Below are 19,962 nucleotides of genomic sequence, written 5' to 3'. Positions count from 1 at the left end.
GCGCAGAACGTTGACACAACGCATGCGCAGAAAAAAAGAATCCCCGCCCGCCGCCTATATAAGCGCGACTCCGGCCTCTTCCTTGTAGTGCCGCCGGGATTGCAGGCAGAGGAGGTTGCGCAGCCGCTTCCGTGCTACTCGCGCTGTGAGCATTCCAAGCTAGAGCCGAGTACACGGGCCGGCCATCATGTCACGCTACGGGCGGTATGGAGGAGGTAAGCGGCCAGGGCCCCAGGGGAGGACGGTGCTGCCCGCCGACCGAGCAGAGCGGGGCCGCAGGGGCGGCGCGGCGGTTAGAGACGGTTATTCCGCGTGCGTAATGGCGGCTCCTGCGCACGCTGTACGAAGCCCGAGGCCGCGGGGGCGGGGAGGAGGAGGGCGAGCGGGACTGGAGGGCATGTGTGCCGCTTAGGGCCCGGGCGCTTGGCGCCTTTTGGTCTCTCCTGGACAGGCCGAAGCCTGGCGGGGTCGCCGTGGTGGCGTTGGCCATTTCTCCGCGCTGCCGCCCGCCTCCACCACCCCACCCCCCGCCCTCGGCGGCGGCGGCGGCTGCCATTTTGAGCACATTGATGACCGTGGTGGCGCATTTCCTCAGCGCTTTCCCGCCACTGGAGCCGGGGAGTGATGATGGGCGTTAAGATTCGGGTTGGGCTGGAGACGGAACGAAACCGGCAGCTGCGAGCTGCGCGTCGTCCAACAATTGGTCGGCATGAGGAGTAGCGCGAGGGGAAGACCGCTGCAAGCGGCGACGGCTTTTTTTCTCTCTCTTTTTTTTTCCTTCGCCGTTTCGAGCGTGGCTTCTGGCTCTGGGGCGGGGACTCGGGTGAGCCTGCGCCTGCTGTGGAAGCCGGGAACTGGCTCGGCCCTGATCCTCGCTGTAGACCTCTCCGCAGGCCGGGCCGCCGGAGCCCGCGCGCTGTTGTGCCCGAGGCTGCGGGGACTCGGGGGGCGGGGCGGGCCCGAGCCGGGCCCCACCTCCACCCCGCACGCCTCAAGTCTACCATGCTCCCGCTGCAGTCTCCCAGGGTTTCCTTCCTATAAGAGCGCCAGAACTTGGTCGCAGGTCTGGCTTTCCAGTCTTTCACGCTGTAAGATTTAGTACTTGGTGAAGACCTCTAAATAAAGGGAGCCAGACCTGGTGGTGCACTAGCTGCCTCAGGGAGGTTGAGGCCTGAGAGTCGTTTGAGCGATGTATAGCTAACATAGTTGTAGGGTGGCTCCGAGTAGATCACTTAGCTGGCTCAGAGTCTCCAAAACAAAACGTGTACGTTGCACAGCTCTTTAAGGATGGTCTGTTTTAAAGAAATGAATTCCCTATCACACGTTGAATAACATTTGTTCTGTTTACATTTTTTAAACAGAAACCAAGGTATATGTTGGTAACCTGGGAACTGGTGCTGGTAAAGGAGAGTTAGAAAGGGCATTCAGTTACTATGGGCCCTTAAGAACTGTGTGGATTGCCAGAAATCCTCCAGGATTCGCCTTTGTGGAATTTGAAGACCCTAGAGATGCAGAGGATGCAGTTCGAGGATTGGATGGGAAGTAAGTGGGTTGTTTTTCAAATTTCTTTAAAATATTCCCTCGGGCTGGATAAGTAATCTCGGTGCTAATCATAGACTCTCTGGGGGTGGACCTTATTTTTGATAGTGTCTCTGGCCTATGTTGACCTGGAACTCACCATATAGCTCCGGTGGTGGTTGGAGCCCTCATTCTGTCAGCCTCTCACATGCCTTACCCTTCAGGCACTGGATAACTTAAGATTTAGGACTAAAGGTGGAATTGGCGGGGTTTTGTAAACAAAAGACTAACCGTGTAGAGAGAATGAGCAGTTGACATTTTTTTAATAAATTAATTTTTATTAGATATTTTCTTTATATACATAGCAGTTGATATTTTTAAATCTAGAAGTCACATGTGTATTCTAACATTAGCATTTTCTTATGTTTTGTAGAGTGATTTGTGGTTCTCGAGTGAGGGTTGAACTATCAACAGGCATGCCTCGGAGATCTCGTTTTGATAGGCCACCTGCCCGTCGTCCCTTTGATCCTAATGATAGATGCTATGAGTGTGGTGAAAAGGGACATTATGCTTATGACTGTCATCGCTATAGCCGACGAAGAAGAAGCAGGTATTTAATTAATGAAGGAATGGTTGGTATTCTAGTTAATCAAAGTAATTCTTTTATTAGCAAGGCAGAAACTAGTGTTTTTCTATAAACTTGAATGTTAATTGTACAGGTGTATTTTACAATTTTTGTTTAATTAAAAATGTTACTATATTAATAATCAACCTGGTCAAAACCTTTCAGGTTTCTTCGTTTGAGTCAGTCGCCTTGATTCAGAATGTCACGAGCCTTATGATATCATGCTGAGGCGCCTTGCAAATCCGACAATTAAGATCCTCCTAGACCTTGAGGTGATCAGCATAAGAGGCCAGATCCCCTCGAGTCATCTACACCTAGCTTCACCTTATTCTTTAAAGGGCAGAAAATTTGAGTCGGTGATCGCCGTAACAGTAAATTTGGCTTACAATTGGGGCCCCCTCCGCTTTAGAAAGAGGAACACCAGATTGACCACATTCCCAACTAGAAAAATCTTCTTGCGTCAATCAAGCCTCATCTGGCTCTTTTGGCTGTCAGTTTGATCGTCGTTAGATTGAAGAAAACATCTAGATGCAGCGATCGGCTATAGATACTTCTAGATCATCTAGATCTACTAGACCTACTACTAGACCATGGGCCAAAGAGGGTCGACCTGCAAACTTGCAAGGTTTATTTTAAATACACATTATGGCGTTTTATATTTTGTAATTCTAAGTTGTAATTCAGCTTTTAACAAATCTTTTTTTAGGTTAGTAAAAAAAAAAAATTTAATAGGCCCAGAGTTTTTCCAAATGAGATACTAAATTTTAAATAGTCTTGAGATTTGATTTCAGCAGAGGTACACAAACACTAAAACTGAGTTATCGTCTAATATGTTGTATTTTTCTAACTTAAAAAATAGGTCACGATCTAGATCCCATTCCCGATCCAGGGGAAGGCGATACTCTCGCTCCCGCAGCAGGAGCCGAGGACGGAGGTGAGAAATTTGTAAAATTCAAATTTTAACAAGTGGGAAAAAGTAAGACAGATGGGCTTAAGAACTTCTTTAAATTTTAGGTCAAGATCAGCATCTCCTCGCCGATCAAGGTCTGTGTCTCTTCGTAGATCAAGATCAGCTTCACTCAGAAGATCTAGGTCTGGTTCTATAATAGGATCGAGGTATTTCCAGTATGTAGCACATTTTTCCTGCTTACTAGTAGATGGATTGTCGTAGCTTTAGTTATCAAGACAGAGTTTCTCTGTGTAGCCCTGGCTGTAGACCAGGCTGGCCTTGAACTCATCCACTTGCCTCTGCCACCTAATCACTGGGATTGAAGGTGAGCGCCACCACTGGATCCTGGCTGGATCGTCTTGTCTTGGTGACACAGTGAAGTATCTTCATTCAAATGGGGTGCTTCAATATTAGGGTGTGCACACCTGTACTCCTAGCACTTAGACTAAATAACTTGGACCTGGGGATTGGAGGACAAAAAAGGTACATGCCCCATCTCAAAACAGATTTTTTAAAAGTAAATTATTTTAGCCAGATAGGATGCTATCTCCATGAAGAGAATTGTGACAAAGCTTGCCATCAAACCTGATAACTTGCTTAAACTTGGAACCAATGTAAAGGGAGGAGAGACCCAATTCCCCCAAATTGCTCTCTGACTTCTAGAGATGGTGACATTACCTTCTCTACATATACTCTGAATAAGTGAATGTAAATTTAAAACATTTTTGGAAAGAGTAAGTTTGAGAGTAGGAGGGAGCCAGGATCTGCCTGCCTCTTAATCTGAGTGGACTTTTTAGTTTAATAGACAACATTTTTTTTGTGTGTGTACCCCTAGCTGCCCTTGCTCTGTAGACCAGGCTGGCCTTAAACTTGAAGGGATCCATTTGCCTCCACCTCCCAAGTGCTGGGATTAAAGGTGTTTTGCTATTACCACCTGGCCTGAATTAGGGGTTACCCTTACATTTGGATTCAATGTATTTAAGTCAACTTTACTCCTATTCATTGTAAGAAGTCCTTAAAAGGTTATAACATGTTTTTTATAAATAGGAATTTCTACTACAGATGAAGCAGTTGTGTGTAAAAGCCACTTCACTGCTGTTTAAAACTCATAAATTAATCAATTTGAGAAAGTTACTGAACCATCTCTAGATAGACTTAATTATAGGGTCCCAAGGTTTTTTAAAAGATTTATGGCCAGTCTAACTTGGCTTGACAAACTACGGACCTTTAACTCTGATAACCAGACTAAAGTCAACTTAGTAATTGGATAGAACCACTTGATAATTGTGGTATAAGAGTTTGAAGATGGGGCTGTTGTGCCTCCATAGAAGTAGTGACCAAATTGTACATAATGGAAGTAGTCATATGAAATAGTGGTTCTCTGTGTATTTGAAATCTCCCTGTTGGATCATCTGTGCTACATTGGATAGACAGAAGGCAAGACTTGTGCAGCAATTGTCTCTACTCTTTTCTATCCTATCTATCCTATCTGGGAAGGTGCTCTGTTATAAAGGCATGCTTGTGTAATTGTGTCCCCTTTCCTTTTTATTAAGATCCCGCTCAAGGTCGAGATCAAGATCCAGGTCTATTTCACGACCAAGAAGCAGGTAGGGTCAGACTATCCGATTTAGTGCTCTTATAGTTAATTATATAGCACCAATATCCAAAGAGTTCAAAGTGTTGAAAATTATTGAGAAATGGGTGTTAGCCCAAAGCTTGGATAAGTAGAAATATCTGCACCTTGTTAATCCAATTGAGAACTTCATTTATACATGACCTATTGCTTGGCTGAATTTATGGAGAAATTAATGTTATGTGACATTTTACTTTGGAGGTAAAAGGCCCTAAAAGTTGTAGGTGAATAGAGAAGAGAAATGTGCTTTAGAATAATGTAAAAGATGAACTGTAATTATACAGCAGTTCACTAGTTCATGGAAATGTAAGCCCTTTAAAATTGGCTTTTTAAAAGAAATGAGACTGGCTCTGAAATTTTAGCTGTAATATGGCAATTTATTGTAATTTGGGGGGGTTGTAGGATTAAAAAGAAGATTGGTTGGTGCTTTTTCTTACTAGAATTTCTCATGTTTTAACAGCCGATCAAAATCCAGATCTCCATCTCCTAAAAGAAGGTAAGCTAAACATTTTGTTGCCAAATCTTGTCAAAATGTGGCCTCCTGGAGAACAACTGCCTACTCTAGTCTTTGAACTCTTTGGAAAGTTGGTGCTGTATAGATTGGATATATTTTTCAATGATGGCTTTTTATTTTCCTATTAAAATTTTAGTTTAACCACGCGTGTTAGAAAAATGTAAGGTGTTTTAGTCTTGAGTGTCTTGTAGCAATGGCATGCTTAAGGAACATTTTTTCTCTCTCATATGTATAATAGCTGAAGAGAAAATGTGCATACAATGAAGAAATTTGAAAATAGTTGCAAATTCTATAATTCTAACACCTATGTCAGGTGGAGGTCTGATATCTTTGGCCTCTCCAGCCACTTGTCCCACACACATAATTAAGAGTCTTTAAGGAAAAATACCAAGCAAGTTCAAAAGGGGATATATGATTTTTTGTGTGTTAGATCTTTGGTAGAAGGTATTTGATCCCTTTGAATGTACTGAAATACTGAATTGCTCTGACTTGTACACAAGAAGCTTCGTTACACTAATTGGTTCCAAACTTAATGTTTTTCTTTTTAGTCGTTCCCCATCAGGAAGTCCACACAGAAGTGCAAGTCCAGAAAGAATGGACTGAAGTTCTCAAGTTCACCCGTTAGGGAAAAGTTATTTTGTTTACATTATTATAAGGGATTTGTTATGTCTGTAAAGTGTAACCTAGGAAGGATCATCAACCATCTAATCAAAATGGATCTGGATTATTACTCTGTAAAATTCACAGCAGTAAATATTGTTTTGTTGAATGTATTAACATCTTATGGTCTGAAAATGTGGGTTTTTATTTGACACGTTTAAATAAAATGTTTCTAACTAGATGTTTTGATTTTTGTGTTCAATATTAATACTTTTCAATTGGGTAAGCATCAGGCAAGGTAACAATCAAGAGAATTATTGGCCATATTTATATGGGCCTGTATTCAAAGTTTAATGGTGTTAGTTAAACATCATTAACTGTTCTATACGTAACACTGGCCAGGATCTGAAAGGACTTTGAAATTTTCATTTTACTCTTGTACCTTTGGGTAAGATGATCTTTGAGTCCTTAATAGCATGAGTGCATCATGTCAGATCTCTAAATTGAGAATTGGTGTTAACAATTTGGAATTGTCAAGCTTAGAGGGACCACTGATAAGCCTACAAATTGGTGCATGACAGAAAATAAGCAGAGTTACTGACATGTCAGTAGAAACTGATTTCTAGCGGCTGAGATTTTAGTAGTGTAGTTTTTCAGGCTATTAAGTTGGGTTAATTCTGCTCAATGTACTTTTTTCCTTTCAAACAACCAATTTAATACCAAAAAATGCATGTTTGAGGAATTGTCTGAATTTGGAACAAAACCTTGTAAACCAGCTTTGCAAAATTATCCAGCCCCAGTCCTCTGTTCTTTTGAATGGATTGCCTTATCCTGTGCAAAAACCTGTTAATATCTGAGCTAGATTTTGTATGAAGCTATGTGTAATTGGCAGACTTATCTGTTGCACTTGGTTAGCTTGGTTACTGACATTGTTCTATTTTGCCAAGCTGGTATAAAGAGATGTCAAGCAAAGTGTTAATAAGATAAAGCAGTTTTGTAAACCTTACATATTAGCATTTCATGTAGCTAAGGATTGTTATGTTTTTGTTTTGGGTTTTTCCTCCTTTGGTAGTGTCTGGTAGACCTTAGAATGGTGTAGCCAGTAGGTTCTTACTCAGACTTTAAATATATTATGCATAATAGGGCAGTAATGGTCATTTTCAAACGTTTTTTGGACAAGCTTTTTACTATATTTCTTAGCCTTGGTGTAAAAACAATAGCACAGGAATCTGTCCTTGTCTATTTTAGGCTTTTTCATCGAAGTTGTCTGCCCCAAATTTATTTGGCTGAGTGGTCACTAGTATGTTGAAAGTCATTTGGGTTCTGTTTTTAGAATTTGACTGGTTGAATAAGTGGTTGGTATGAAGCTATGTGTAATTGGCAGACTTATCTGTTGCACTTGGTTAGCTTTAATTGTTCTGTATTCAAAAATTAAGTTTGTTCAATAAATCTGCAGAGATTGAACAAATAATCCTGATATTCAGTCTTTGGAAGTATGATATCTGAATCAAAAAACAACCCATGTAGCTTTTAAAGATTAGCTAGCAGTAGCATTCTAGATATATATAACCTAAAGGGATGAGAATGGAGTAAAGCATCTTAGTAAACAGTTAAGCTTTTACAAGAGCTTGGGCTGTGTAGTCAGTCAGACACCTGTTAGGTGGTATCCAGTCCATTTAGTACACTTAGTTTTTTGGTAGTTGAGACCACCACTGCTAGACAAGACAGGAAAAGTGCTGATACTTTTTTAACACTAGTTTTAAATAGCCCAGGCCCTGTTGTGAATGTATGTATGTATGTATTAATCATTTTAGCCTTTGGGGAATGAAGCCATTAAGATCAGGAACCTATGGTCATTCTAGGCTACATAAGCCATTGGCATTCTGGAGGCTGAGGCTGGAGGAATCTAGAGATAGAGTGCAATGTGGGCTACAGTCTGAGGCTCCTTATGCCACCCACACCTACCTCCAACCCCACCAGAGTTTATGTAGTCTTGGAACTCACTGTAGAACAGGCTGGCCTTGAACTCTGATTGGCCTGCCTCTGCCTCCTAGTTAGTGTTGGGATTAAAGGCAGGAGCCACCATTCCCTGGCTCAGCAGCCTGAGACTGGGACTTCCCAATTAACCCTCCGGAAACCCCCATCCCATCCTCCCTCCTGCTTCTATGAGGGTGCTCACCCACTCCTGCCTCCCTACCCTGGCATTCCCCTACACTGGGGCATTGAGCCTTCGCAGAACCAAGGGCCTCTCCCATTGGTGTCCGAGAAGGCCATTCTCTGTTACATATGCCATGGGTCCCTCCATGTGTACTCTTGGTGGTTTACTTCCTGGGAGCTCTGAGGTGTCTAGTTGGTTGATGTTCTTCCTATGGGTTGCAAACCCCTTCAGCTCCTTCAGTCCTTTCTCTAACTCCGTGCTCAGTCCAATGGTTGGCTGTGAGCATCCACCTCTCTATTTGCTAGGCACTGGCAGAGCCTCTCAGGAGACACCTATATCAGGCTCCTGTCAGCAAGCACTTCTTGGCATGTACAATAGTGTCTGGGTTTGGTGACTGTATATGGGATGGAATCCCAGGTGGGGCAGTCTCTGGCCTTTCCTTCAGTCTCTGCTTCACACTTTGTCTCCATATTTCCTCCTGTGAGTATTTTGTTCCCCCTTCTAAGGACTGAATCACCCATGCTTTGGTCTTTCTTCTTGAGCTTCATGTGGTCTGTGAATTGTAGCTTGGGTATTCTGAGTTTTTAGGCTCACAACCACTTATGAGTGAGTGCATACTGTGTGTGTTCTTTTGTGACTGGGCTACCTCACTCAGGATGATACTAATTCCAGCCTTTTGCCTAAGAATTTCATGAAGTTGTTTTTAATAGCTGAGTAGTACTCCATTATGTAAATTTACCACCTTTTCTGTATCCATTCCTCTGTTGAAGGACATCTGGGTTCTTTCCAGCTTCTGACTATTATAAATATGTGTCCTTGTAATATATGTTGGAGCATCTTCTGGGTATATGCCCAGGAGTGGTATAGCTGGGTCCTCCGGTAGTACTATGTCCAATTTTCTGAGGAACCTCCAGACTGATTTCCAGAGTGATTGTACCAGCTTGCAATCCCACCAGCAATGGAGGAGTGTTTCTCTTTCTCCACATTCTCACAAGCATCTGCTGTCACCTGAGTTTTTGATCTTAGCCATTCTGACTGGTGTGAGGTAGAATCTCAGGGTTGTTTTGATTTGTATTTCCCTGATGACTAAGGATGTTGAACATTTCTTTAGGTGCTTCTCAGCCATTCAGTATTCCTCAATTGAGAACTCTTTGTTTAACTTTGTACCCCATTTTTTTAATAGGGTAATTTGTTCCTCTGGAGTCTAACTTCTTGAGTTCTTTGTATATATTGAATATTAGCCCTCTCTCAGATGTAGGATTGGTAAAAGTCTTTTCCCAATCTGTTGGTTGCCATTTTGAGACTGGGACTCTTCAACAACAAAAACCCACCTTTTTATCCTTGTATAGAATGAGGGAAGCATAGCTCCCCCATCAGGCTTTGAACAACTATATTAAGTGATTAGCTTTCTTTTTAAGGTATAATATATGCATTGCATATGTAGTGCAGGTGCTCAGAGAAGAGAACATTAGATCTCTGGAACATGTTACAGGTGATTGTGAGCCACCTGATAATACTGGGAGCCCAGCCTGGGTCCTCTCATAGTTGTCTCTCCAGCCCCTTTGATTTTGCAAATTGATAAGGCCCAGAAAGTATCAAATTGGCAGTTGGCATAAAAGAAAATGACCTGGGATAAGTAGAGTTTTTATTAGGAAAAAGAAGCAAAGGTTTAATACTCGACTTGCTGTGGAGTATTTTGCAAAGTGAAGATGGATAAACCCAGAGATGACTAATAACTAGGATAGTATTTTAGTATAAAATCATCATCTAAGAACAGAGCTTTTTTAAGGTAGGATATCACTTTTGTCTAGGCTGCTCTGAAATTTGTAATTCTTTTGAGAAAGTATTAAAATACGTTCCTGGCAGGCCTTGAATTAGCGGCAGTCCTGCTTCACAGTGCTGGATTATAGGCTTACAACCATTCCTGGCTCAGGTCTGTATTGGGATGGGAAGGTTGGAGACCTCATTGAGTATTGCAGGCTGACTTAGAACTCGGGTCCACCTGCCTGTGCCTCATGGGTATTAGTATTAAAGGTGTATGCTACCTGCTACCACATGCAGTAGAGCCTCAGGCAGCCCAGGCTGACTTGGAACTCTTTTTTTGTTGTTTGTTTTTTTCGAGACAGGGTTTCTCTGTGTAGCCTTGGCTGTCCTGGAACCCACTCTGTAGACCAGGCTGGCCCTGAACTCAGAAATTCGCCTGCCTCTGCCTCCCAAGTGCTGGGACTAAAGGCGTGCACCACCACCGCCCGGCGACTTGGAACTCTTGCTTCACTGGTGATTTCATACATGAATGCTGCATGATCTTACCCTCTCCCTGCTTTTCCAATTTTACTTTTTCTGAAACAGTTGCCCTGCCTGTTCTCAATGTTGTAACAGGCTGACCTTGAACATCCTGAGTGTTGGAATTACAAGCACCTGCCAACATTCCTGCCTGACTTCGGAGTTTTAAAGTTGTTTTTTTTTTTTTTTTGTTTTGTTTTGTTTTGTTTTGTTTTTTTTCAAAGACATGCTTTCTCCTTGTAGCCCTGGCTGTCCTGGAACTTACTCTATAGACCAGGATACAGATCTATCTGCCACTGCCTCCTGAGTGCTGGGATTAATGGTGTGCACCACCAGGCCAGGCTAGAGCTTTTCATTGTAAAATGAGGAGAGGAAGCACAGTAGGAAGGTTAAACACTTGGTAATTAAGAGTAAAGCTACTCAGGCTGGAGAGATGGCTCAGCAGTTAAGAGCACTTTTGGCTGTTCTTCGTAGGTCCCAAGTTCAATTCCCAGCAACCGCATGGTGGCTCACAACCATCTGTAATGGAATCTCATGCCCTCCTCTGGTGTGTCTGAGGACAGCTGCAGTGTACTTATATATACATAAATAAATAATTAAAAAATTTTAGAAAAAAGAATAAAGTTCCTCTACCATTAAAGTAGTGGTTTTGTGTAGACATTTAACACCTTTAGATAAAAACAAGGAACGTGATTGTTTACTTTTGAATGTGAGGTGAGCTGTTCAACAGTTGATCTCCAGTACTAATATGGCTGGTCTCATCTGGCTAAAAGGGTGTCCTTTTCCTCCTTCATCACACCATGTATGTCTCTTTCAAAGCTGTGTGCTCTGTCAAAACGGATGACTTCTCCCCAGTAGCGGACAGTTTTCAGACCAGTGAATACAAGTAGCCATGTTCCCTACTAGATCCTCTGCAGCTCTCAATGTTTGTAAGAAGCAGCCCCGAACCTTCTCGGGTTAGAGCTCTTTCTTTCTCTGACCAACATGGACTGTGGAGCAACTGTAGGTATGGATGATTGTAAGTTACATTGTGGAGGCTGGGAACTGAAATGGAATCCTCTAGGCAACAGTGCTCTTCACTCCTAAGCCACCCCTCCAGCACTTTGTTTTTGAGACAAGGGTCTCACGGCATAGCCCTCACTGGCCTGGAATTTGGTATGTAGGCCAGGCTGGCCTTGAACTTGCATTGATCCACCTACCTTTGCTGGGATGGAAGGTATGTCTACCAAGCCTGGCAGTGGTCTATTGGTTTGTTGGTTTGGGTTTTTTGTTTGTTTTTTGAGACTGAGTATTTCTACTTAGCCTGGTCTAATTTGAAACTGTAGATCCTTGCTGGCCTCGGATTCAGAGATCTGTCTGTCTCAACCTCCTGTGCTGGGATTAAAGACCTTCACCACCATACTTGGCTTTCCTAGAGCGTTTTTGAGGAGAGTAGTAATGGAAATCTAGTTCCTTATTGATGGACTTGAGCAATTTCTAATTATTACTACAGTTAAGTGAATATAGTTACGCAGCTTAGCTTGGATGAGCATATGTATCCAGAATAATTAATCCTAAGTTTCAAAGAATATGTGTACGTTTTTATTTTTGGTGAGTGTTAGTTTTCCCTGGTGGCAATGGGTAGGCATTCCTGAGTTTCCATATTTGTCTATTTAGTGGGGCTTTCAAACTTATGATTTTTACAAATCTTGTGTTGAGAACTGATAGCATATTTTTTTTCTTCTGAATCACTACATTTTAGTTATACAAAATAATAGGTTTACAACATTTTCATACATTTAAAATACTTGGGTCAGCTTTCTCTTCTTCATACCCTGCCCTTTTAAATTTATAGTAAATTAACCCTTTCAGGAAATTTTCTATGTGTTCAAGGTGCCTAATTTCCTTAGTTTCAATGTCCTTGAGTTTTACCAGTGGGACTCTTCATTTGCCATTCTGTTTCTTTTACCGTTTCTGTTACCATTCTAGGTTCAACTGTTAGCACCTGATTGTGGCTCTCAACTATCTGTAACTGTAGTGCTAGGGGATCTCATGTTCTCTGGACACTGTATGCACAAAGTACACACATAGACATGCAGACAACACACACACACACACACAAGATTCTCATCTGTGCTAACCCTGAATTCTGGTTTTGGGCAGTGTGACATGGCAGTCGCCATGGCCTTCCCCAGGACATGGCCTGTACTCTCACACTAAACCAAGGCTAGCTCTTCTTCCTTCAAGTTGCTTCGTCAGGTATTTTACTACAGCATGGAGGAAAGGAACTAATACAATGGGTATAAGGCTCAGCAGGTAAAGAAAGGCATGGCTGCTCTGCTGGATGACCAGGGTTCAATCCCGAAGGATCCACGTGGTGGCAAGAGAGAACCAGTCCCTTCCACGTGTCTCCTGTGCTCCATACGTGTGCCGCAGCATTTGAACCCACGCATGGAGTAGATAGTGAGAAAAAGGCCTTTCCCTTGGACAACTTGGGTTACAACCAGCCATAATTTACCTTTAAGCCAAATTTGGTCTGCTTCTGTTTTGTAGACGGTTTAACAGTTTGAAGTGGTTGAGCGAAGAGAAGTCCCAACATTTGATCATATAAGTTAAGAGAAACTGAAACTATAAGATCCATACAGCTTTATTGGAATGTAGCCATGATCTCATTTGTGACTTTTTATAAAAATTACAATCCCGTGAAAACATTTCATGTCTGCCCATGACATTGTGTTGATGTGGCAGAGCTGGATCATTAAAGTCCCTAAAATGTTTCTGGCATCAGGCAAGCCTGTTTCCTTTCTTTCTTTCTTTCTTTCTTTCTTTCTTTCTTTCTTTCTTTCTTTCTTTCTTTCTTCTTCTTCTTCTTCCTCTTCCTCTTCCTCTTCCTCTTCTTCTTCTTCTTCTTCTTCTTCTTCTCCTCTTTTCTCTTCTTTTCTTTTCTTTCTTTTTTTTTTTTTTTTTTTTGTCTTTTCCAGACAAGGTTTCTCTGTGTAGCCCTGGCTGTCCTGGAACTCACACCTGTAGACTAGGCTGGCCTCGAAATCAGAAATCTGTCTGCCTCTGCCTCCCAAGTGCTTAGATTAAAGGCATGTGCCACCACTGCCCAGCAGGGCATTTCTTAATGAGTGACTGAAGTGGAAGGTGCCCAGCCCATTCTAGATGTGGGTGGTGCCCTTCCCTGGGCTGGTAGTCCTGGGTTCTATAAGAAAGCAGGCTGAGCAAACCATGGAGAGCAAGATAGTAAGCAGCACCCTTCCGTGGCCACTGCATCAGCTCCTGCCTCCAGGTTCCTGCTCTCACTTCAAGGATGAGCTGTAATGATGAGCATAAGCCAAATAATCCCTTTCCTCTCTGAGTTGCATTTGGTCACTTTTTTTTTTTCTTTTTAAATCACGGCAGTAGTAAACATGACTAAGACACCAAGGCAATGCCTCTGGTCTGGAAGACTGTTCTCTGAGACATAAGGCAGAAAGTGCTTGTGGGTTAGGGAGGGAATAAACACATCTGTGTACTTGGTACATGCAATATTGGTGACCATAGTGAGACACATAAAAGCTGCTAGGGCAATTGATCTCATCACTGTTTGTAATAGGACCATTGAGGGACCTTAAAAAACATCCTACACAAATGGGTTAGTCATGTTAGTAGTGCAAAAGTCTCCAGGTGATCCAAACACAACTAGATTGGAAACCACTGCTTCGGGCCTCTTCCCTAACTGGAACCGACATTAGCCTGGTTGCACAGAAAGAAGCTCTCATGTGGCTGAGGGGCAGGTTTTAGGTGTCCTCTAGGTTACTCTAGGCAAATGCATGATTCTACGAAGCAGCCAGAAACTGTGTTTTAATCAACACCTGTACCAGTAGGGGTCACTGTGGTAAAAGATATAAACTAGAGGAAAAAAATGAAAAATCTCTTCAGGAATTTTGATGCAGTATGCCACGGAAGAACTATTAAGTTAGACCAAGTAACTACTAAGACAACATATACCTCTAGCCATGATTATTGTCTCAAAGCATTCGAAGGCTCTGCTTTGGGGTACATCATACATTTATAATTGTTATGCTACTGTGTGTGTGTGTGTGTGTGTGTGTGTGTGTGTACACAAACAGAACAGAGGACAGCTTTATGAGTAGGTCCTCTTCTACAGCTTTGTCTGAGGCAGTTTGGTTCACTGCTGCTGACCCACACGTTTTTGGAAGTTCTGTGTTGGGATTCCCCTTATGAACCACATAAACACCGATCTCAGTCAGACAGAGATAGTTTGTTGAGCATACATCCCAGGACTGGTTGACCAGGGCCATGGTCCAGATTTGGGAATGGAACCATGACATTGAGTTGGAAGATCCTACAGGGTTTTTTTTTTTTTTTTTTAAGATTTATTTATTGTTATATGTAAGTACACTGTAGCTGTCTTCGGGCACTACTATCTGAAGAGGATGTCATGCTGATCTCATTACGGATGGTTGTGAGCCACCATGTGGTTGCTGGGATTTGAACTCAGGACCTTTGGAAGAGCAGTCAGTGCTCTTAACCACTGAGCCATCTCTCCAGCCCCTCCTACAGGGTTTTTAAGCCCCAAATCCACAAACATCTATGCCAAGTTATTTTACCAATCAGGATTTAGGGATAGGGGATTTCCGTAGGAACATGTTTTTGTTGTACATGTATCCTGCTCCCTTTGGTTGGTGTATTCAACCGTGGCAGGGGACTTGCCTTATCGAACATTCATGTCTTAACTTGTCAACCAGGATGTCAGTTACCCATGCATATTTCTCTTTTTGCCAAATAAGATGTCAGTTCCCAGGGAGGCCTTGGGAACTTAAACTTTACTAGACCACTACTCAAAAACTCAAAATGGAAGTCTTATTCCAAATATATATTGGTACAGGTGTCTCTCTTATGTTGGGGTCCAAGCTTATTGGGAATAACAACACAAAGCAGTTCTACTGACTTCTATCATGATTTGTTTTCAAGAACATAACAATATGCAATCAATCTTGGCATTAGAAAGTTTTCTAGTAACAGTAGAAATATATGAGAAAGTTTCCTTATAATAGCAGGCTAGCCAAGTAACTGCTACCTAGGCCTTAACATTTCATGTAGGCCTTAATATTTTACCTAGGTTCCTCCCCCCACCACACCAAGGTCTTAACAGATAACTACTTGAACTCTCTTAGGATTATTGTTTATATAGAGTATCTTTTTCCATCTATTTCATCTTATTTTTGTTTGAGGATCAAAAGATTAAGCTCGAAAAACCAAAAAATAAAAAAATAAAATAAAATAAACATCTGTTGGAACTTGTATTTATTTACCTATTCATCTATCTATCATCTATCTATCTATCTATCTGTCTATCTATCTATCTATCTTATAGACAAGGCTAGCCTCCAATTCACAATCCTCTCACGTTGCTGAGATCACACGCTCACATAACCACTATGCCTCCTGCTGTTTTATAGCACGAAGTGAAACAGGACGTGGAAAATGGTATGGATCATATTAACTTTTCCTGGGAAGCTGTGAACAAACGTGTGTTGACCCCAGATTGGGCGCCACTGCCAAACCAAAGAAATTATTCCATTTAAGTAACTTGGTGAACCAGATAATTTAATCAGTTACTTTAGGAGGATAGGTGAAGGGTTACCTTTAAGATCAAGGGCATGTACAGGTGAATATATCACCAAAGAAAATGTGTTGTGCCCACCCCTCCCCCAGCAACTGTACTTTTGTATTCTCTCTCTCTCTCTTTCCGTTTTTTGTTTGTTTTGTTTTTTGTTTTTGTTTTTTCAAGACAGGGTTTCTCCGAATAGCCTTGGCTGTCCAGGAACTTGCTCTGTAGAGGCTGGCCATGAACTCAGAGATCCACCAGCCACTGCCTCCGGAATGCTGGGATTAAAGGTGTGCGCCACCACGCCCAGCCTTACTCTTATATTAAAAGGAGTGAGACCTCATCCACTTAACCTCCCATTTTCTTTTTTTTTTTTAAGATTTATTTATTATATGTAAGTACACTGTAGCTGTCTTCAGACACCCCAGAAGAGGGCAGCAGATCTCATTATAGGTGGTTGTGAGCCACCATGTGGTTGCTGGGATTTGAACTCAGGAACTTCGGAAGAGCAGTCAGTGCTCTTAACCGCTGAGCCATCTCTCTAGCCCCATTACCCTCCCATTTTCAAGGGAGTGTTAATGGGCTCAGTCTTGTGCCTCAGTGTCCTGTCTTGAAGATGGCATTCTTCTACCATATCCTATCCCTTCTGTACATTCTTTCTGCCTCCTTCTGAGCTGTGGAGGATAAGAAATGACTGATGTACAAGCATCCCACAATCCCTCCTTAGCACTTTAAACAGACAGGCATTTGTAGTAACTGACACCGTTATCCTTACCCCAGCCAAGGAACCTCACCTGACCAAGGCCAGCAGCAGCAGCAATAATTATGAGCATGAACATAAATGTGTAGAGGCAATTTCCCAAGCACATCATATCTGTTTAGCAAAAACAATAGCAGTTAGCTTCCCCAGAAGAGCCTATGAACATCATAGCTACAGGCTGTGGATGAGACTGGCAGCACCAGACATGAGTTCCCTCCGGTGGGGCAGGCCTCAGATCCAATCAGAAAATAACTGTGCCCTAACAATCATGCCACTATTGTGCTAGCAGGTGGGCACATCTTTGCCTGGTATATTGACACCTTAACATGAAGGGCTACAGTAGGACCCCTGGGGAGAGCTTTTCCTCAAAAGCCTACCATTTTAGTGCATTCTGGCACTATAAACACTAGCCAACAGGGAGGGAAGGGAGGTTTCCCATTCAGTCCCAGCTTGGCTTTCTTTCCATGTGTGGCCAAGTACTACAGGGTCACACCATCCGGATTCTTGCAGAGAGAGAGCCAACAGCGGAGGCAATAGCCTGTATTGTGAGTTCTGGCCAACAGCTGGGAGGGAGGTAAGGTCCCCTTAGCACTGATCTTTATTTCATTCTGGGCTGCTGGGAACGTCTTTAGCCATGTACAGATTCTTTAACCTTGTTTATCATTCACAGGCTGCTGTAAGTCATTCCTTGTCTACCTGTTGGGTGTCACCAATAGGATTCCCAGGGATTGCACAGTTTTGCCTGGTCTTTGCATCCAGTGTGAGCTGATTTCTCATCCTCGTGTCTTGAGACATGCTTATATGCCTTTCAGGTGCTTTTCTAAATCTGGAAAACACTTGGAGGTTAACAGACGAGATCTTACAAAGGGTTGGCTAGAGTTCTGAAAGCAGACTGTTGGTTAAACCAACTGGTCTCCGAGGCAAACAGCTGAGACAATACTTTAAAAGTGTTAGTGCCAGGCCATGGTGGTGAATGCCTTTAATCCCAGCACTCCAGCACTCGGGAGGCAGGGCAGGCAAGATCTCTGTGAATTTCGAGGTCAGCCCCATCGACCCAGTGGAGTTCCAGGAAAGCCAGGGCTACACAAAGAAACTCTGTCTTGGAAAACAAAACAAAAGTGTTAACAAGGCCCAGTGCTTTACGAAAAGAATTCACATACACACCATTCCTTCCCTCCCCCCCCCCCCACGCAATAAGTGAAATTAGGGTATAGTCTTATAGATGGGAGGCACTGATTTATTTAGCTCTACACTATGGAGTTATTCTCCATTCTGACCTCACTCATCCTGGGAACTCCCATGAGGCTGTCTTACCACCTCCAACAGGCCCAAGGGAGTGTGTGTGTGTGTGTGTGTGTGTGTGTGTGTGTGTGTGTGTGTCGTGGGGTGGGGGGGATGGACTGGTTCCAGCTGCCACTCCAGCTGCCTGAAATGGCCCCCCAGGACTGACAGGCTCTTAGCTAGTGCTGTGGCTAGATCTGCTGCCCCTCTGTCAGACATACCTGCCTGTTGAGATTCACCTTGGCCTTAGTGAATAATTTCTATCTTTGCTATCCTCTCTTGCAGGAGAAAAACATGCAGAGGGTACTCTGGGTGGATAGCTGCTTCTCCCCGGGATAAACTGCCTTTTTCATCTGCACTATCTCTCTCTTCCACAAACTGTTTTCAGGCTTTAACATCTTCAGAGGCTCTCACTGAATTTAGCTTTGTCAGTGTTTTTTGTTGTTGTTTTGTTTTGTTTTGTTTTTCACTAACTCAAGATACATTTTGCCACATTTTGCTTTCAGGTGACTCAGGCAGGTCCCATTGTTCGCTTGCTTTTATCCTTATTTTTTTCTTCTCATTTCCTTGTGATTGCTCTAGAACAATATGAGACTGATTTATATGCCACTCTAAGTCATTCAGATCCACGGAAGCCTCGTGTCTCTTAAAGATCATGTCCCTGTGTGGGTCTCAGCAAATCTATTAAAGCCCTATTCCAGTCCCAAGGTCCCTGCTGAATTAATCTCTTTTTTAACTCTTGTGAACAGTTTTATCTGGCCTGGTGAACTTGCATCAAACACTGCCTCTCTTATGCCCAGTTGCCTTGGTAATGGCTTCAGTCTCCGATAATCATAAGGATCGCAGCTGACCACATTTTTCTGTGTTGATGGCATTTATTGGTAGCTTAACTTCTTCGTTATTACCATTGTTACATTTTGATAATCATTGTTACCTGCCTTTACATGCTTGTTCTAGTATCTCTTTTTACATTTTTTTTTCAGTTTATTTTTATATATGTGTATCTGTGTGTCTCTGTGAATGTATGCCACATGTATTTGGGTGCTTAAAGAAGCCAGAAGAAGGTGGGAGAGCCCCTGGATATACATGATCCTGACATACATGTGGGGAGCCAAACTCTGGTCTCTTAACCGCTTTGTTTTCTGCTCTAGAAGTGAGGTGACCCGGGGGGAACAGAGCTGATAAATGAGGCAGACTAAAGTCCCATGCAATAGCCAACTTTAGGCAGAGCCTCAGACAATTTATACTTTGAGGGTTCAGGAAGGTCACATGGGTAAAGTTCAAGCTGTATACAATCACAAGGACAAGTCACACATGGCAAAAACATGTTTTTCCGTGGAAGAATATAAATATTTAATTGAGTAACACCTGCAAGCCATACTGAGTAACCTGCAGTAAACTCACTCCTATCTGCTACTCCTGGGAGGAGCAGGAAAACACATTCTGCGAGCAAGGCTGTGGTTTGAGGAGACTGAGCTCACAAGACTCCTGTCTTGTTCCCTTGGATGTTCTCACAAGCATTAAGAATTCTTCTCACAGCCGGGCGTGGTGGCGCACGCCTTTAATCCCAGCACTTGGGAGGCAGAGGCAGGCGGATTTCTGAGTTCGAGGCCAGCCTGGTCTACAGAGTGAGTTCCAGGCCAGCCAGGGGCTACACAGAGAAGCCCTGTCTCAAAAAACCAACCAACCAAACAAAAAGAATTCTTCTCACATGACTTCATTCCTGGACCATGTTCTGACAACCAGGCTACTTTATTATTTATTTATTTATTTATTTATTTATTTTTGAGACAGGATCCCTCTATATACCTCTGACTGTCCTAGAACTCACTCTACAGACCAGGCTGGCCTCAGACACAGAGACCTGCTCACCTCTACTTCTAGTGTGTTGAGGTGAAAGGTGTAATACATCCAGCCCTAGCTCACGAGTTTTGCAATAATGATAGAGTCTATCAAGTTTCCCTCCGGTAAAGTAGTACTAACATATGTTTGCATGAGTGGTAAGTGGGCAGAACTCCCTATTGACCAGTGTTATACACTACCAG

The 19,962-nt window shown here is 42.8% G+C and overlaps 1 protein-coding gene and 1 non-coding gene across 10 annotated transcripts; both read left to right on the top strand.

Annotated features, from left to right (window-relative positions):
* The first annotated feature begins 20 nt into the window (after positions 1-20).
* On the top strand, positions 21-7,310 carry Srsf7 (serine and arginine-rich splicing factor 7). 9 transcript variants are annotated; one of them, XM_011246412.3, is made up of 9 exons: positions 21-215; positions 1,362-1,542; positions 1,952-2,128; positions 2,309-2,768; positions 3,003-3,077; positions 3,158-3,235; positions 4,646-4,699; positions 5,186-5,221; positions 5,788-7,310. In XM_011246412.3, exons 4-9 carry the CDS (start codon positions 2,672-2,674, stop codon positions 5,862-5,864), a joined length of 417 nt encoding a protein of 138 aa, XP_011244714.1. In that variant the 5' UTR covers positions 21-215; positions 1,362-1,542; positions 1,952-2,128; positions 2,309-2,671; the 3' UTR covers positions 5,865-7,310. The 9 variants fall into 9 exon arrangements, 8 of the variants coding, with proteins under 8 accessions (XP_011244714.1, XP_011244715.1, XP_006524254.1 ...); XM_011246413.2 differs by having other exon boundaries at positions 3,158-3,268; NR_036615.1 differs by having other exon boundaries at positions 85-215; positions 3,158-3,259.
* Positions 7,311-12,421: 5,111 nt separating this feature from the next.
* Gm51284 (predicted gene, 51284) lies at positions 12,422-12,478 on the top strand. The gene has a single exon (NR_162791.1). It is a non-coding gene; the product is annotated as a predicted gene, 51284 (primary transcript).
* Positions 12,479-19,962: the final 7,484 nt, after the last annotated feature.

The sequence above is a fragment of the Mus musculus genome, chromosome 17 (assembly GCF_000001635.26).
Source record: "Mus musculus strain C57BL/6J chromosome 17, GRCm38.p6 C57BL/6J".
In the NCBI taxonomy this organism is placed as follows: domain Eukaryota; kingdom Metazoa; phylum Chordata; class Mammalia; order Rodentia; family Muridae; genus Mus; species Mus musculus.
The sequence above is the reverse complement of the archived record's forward strand: the minus strand, read 5'-3'. Positions and strand labels throughout refer to the sequence as shown.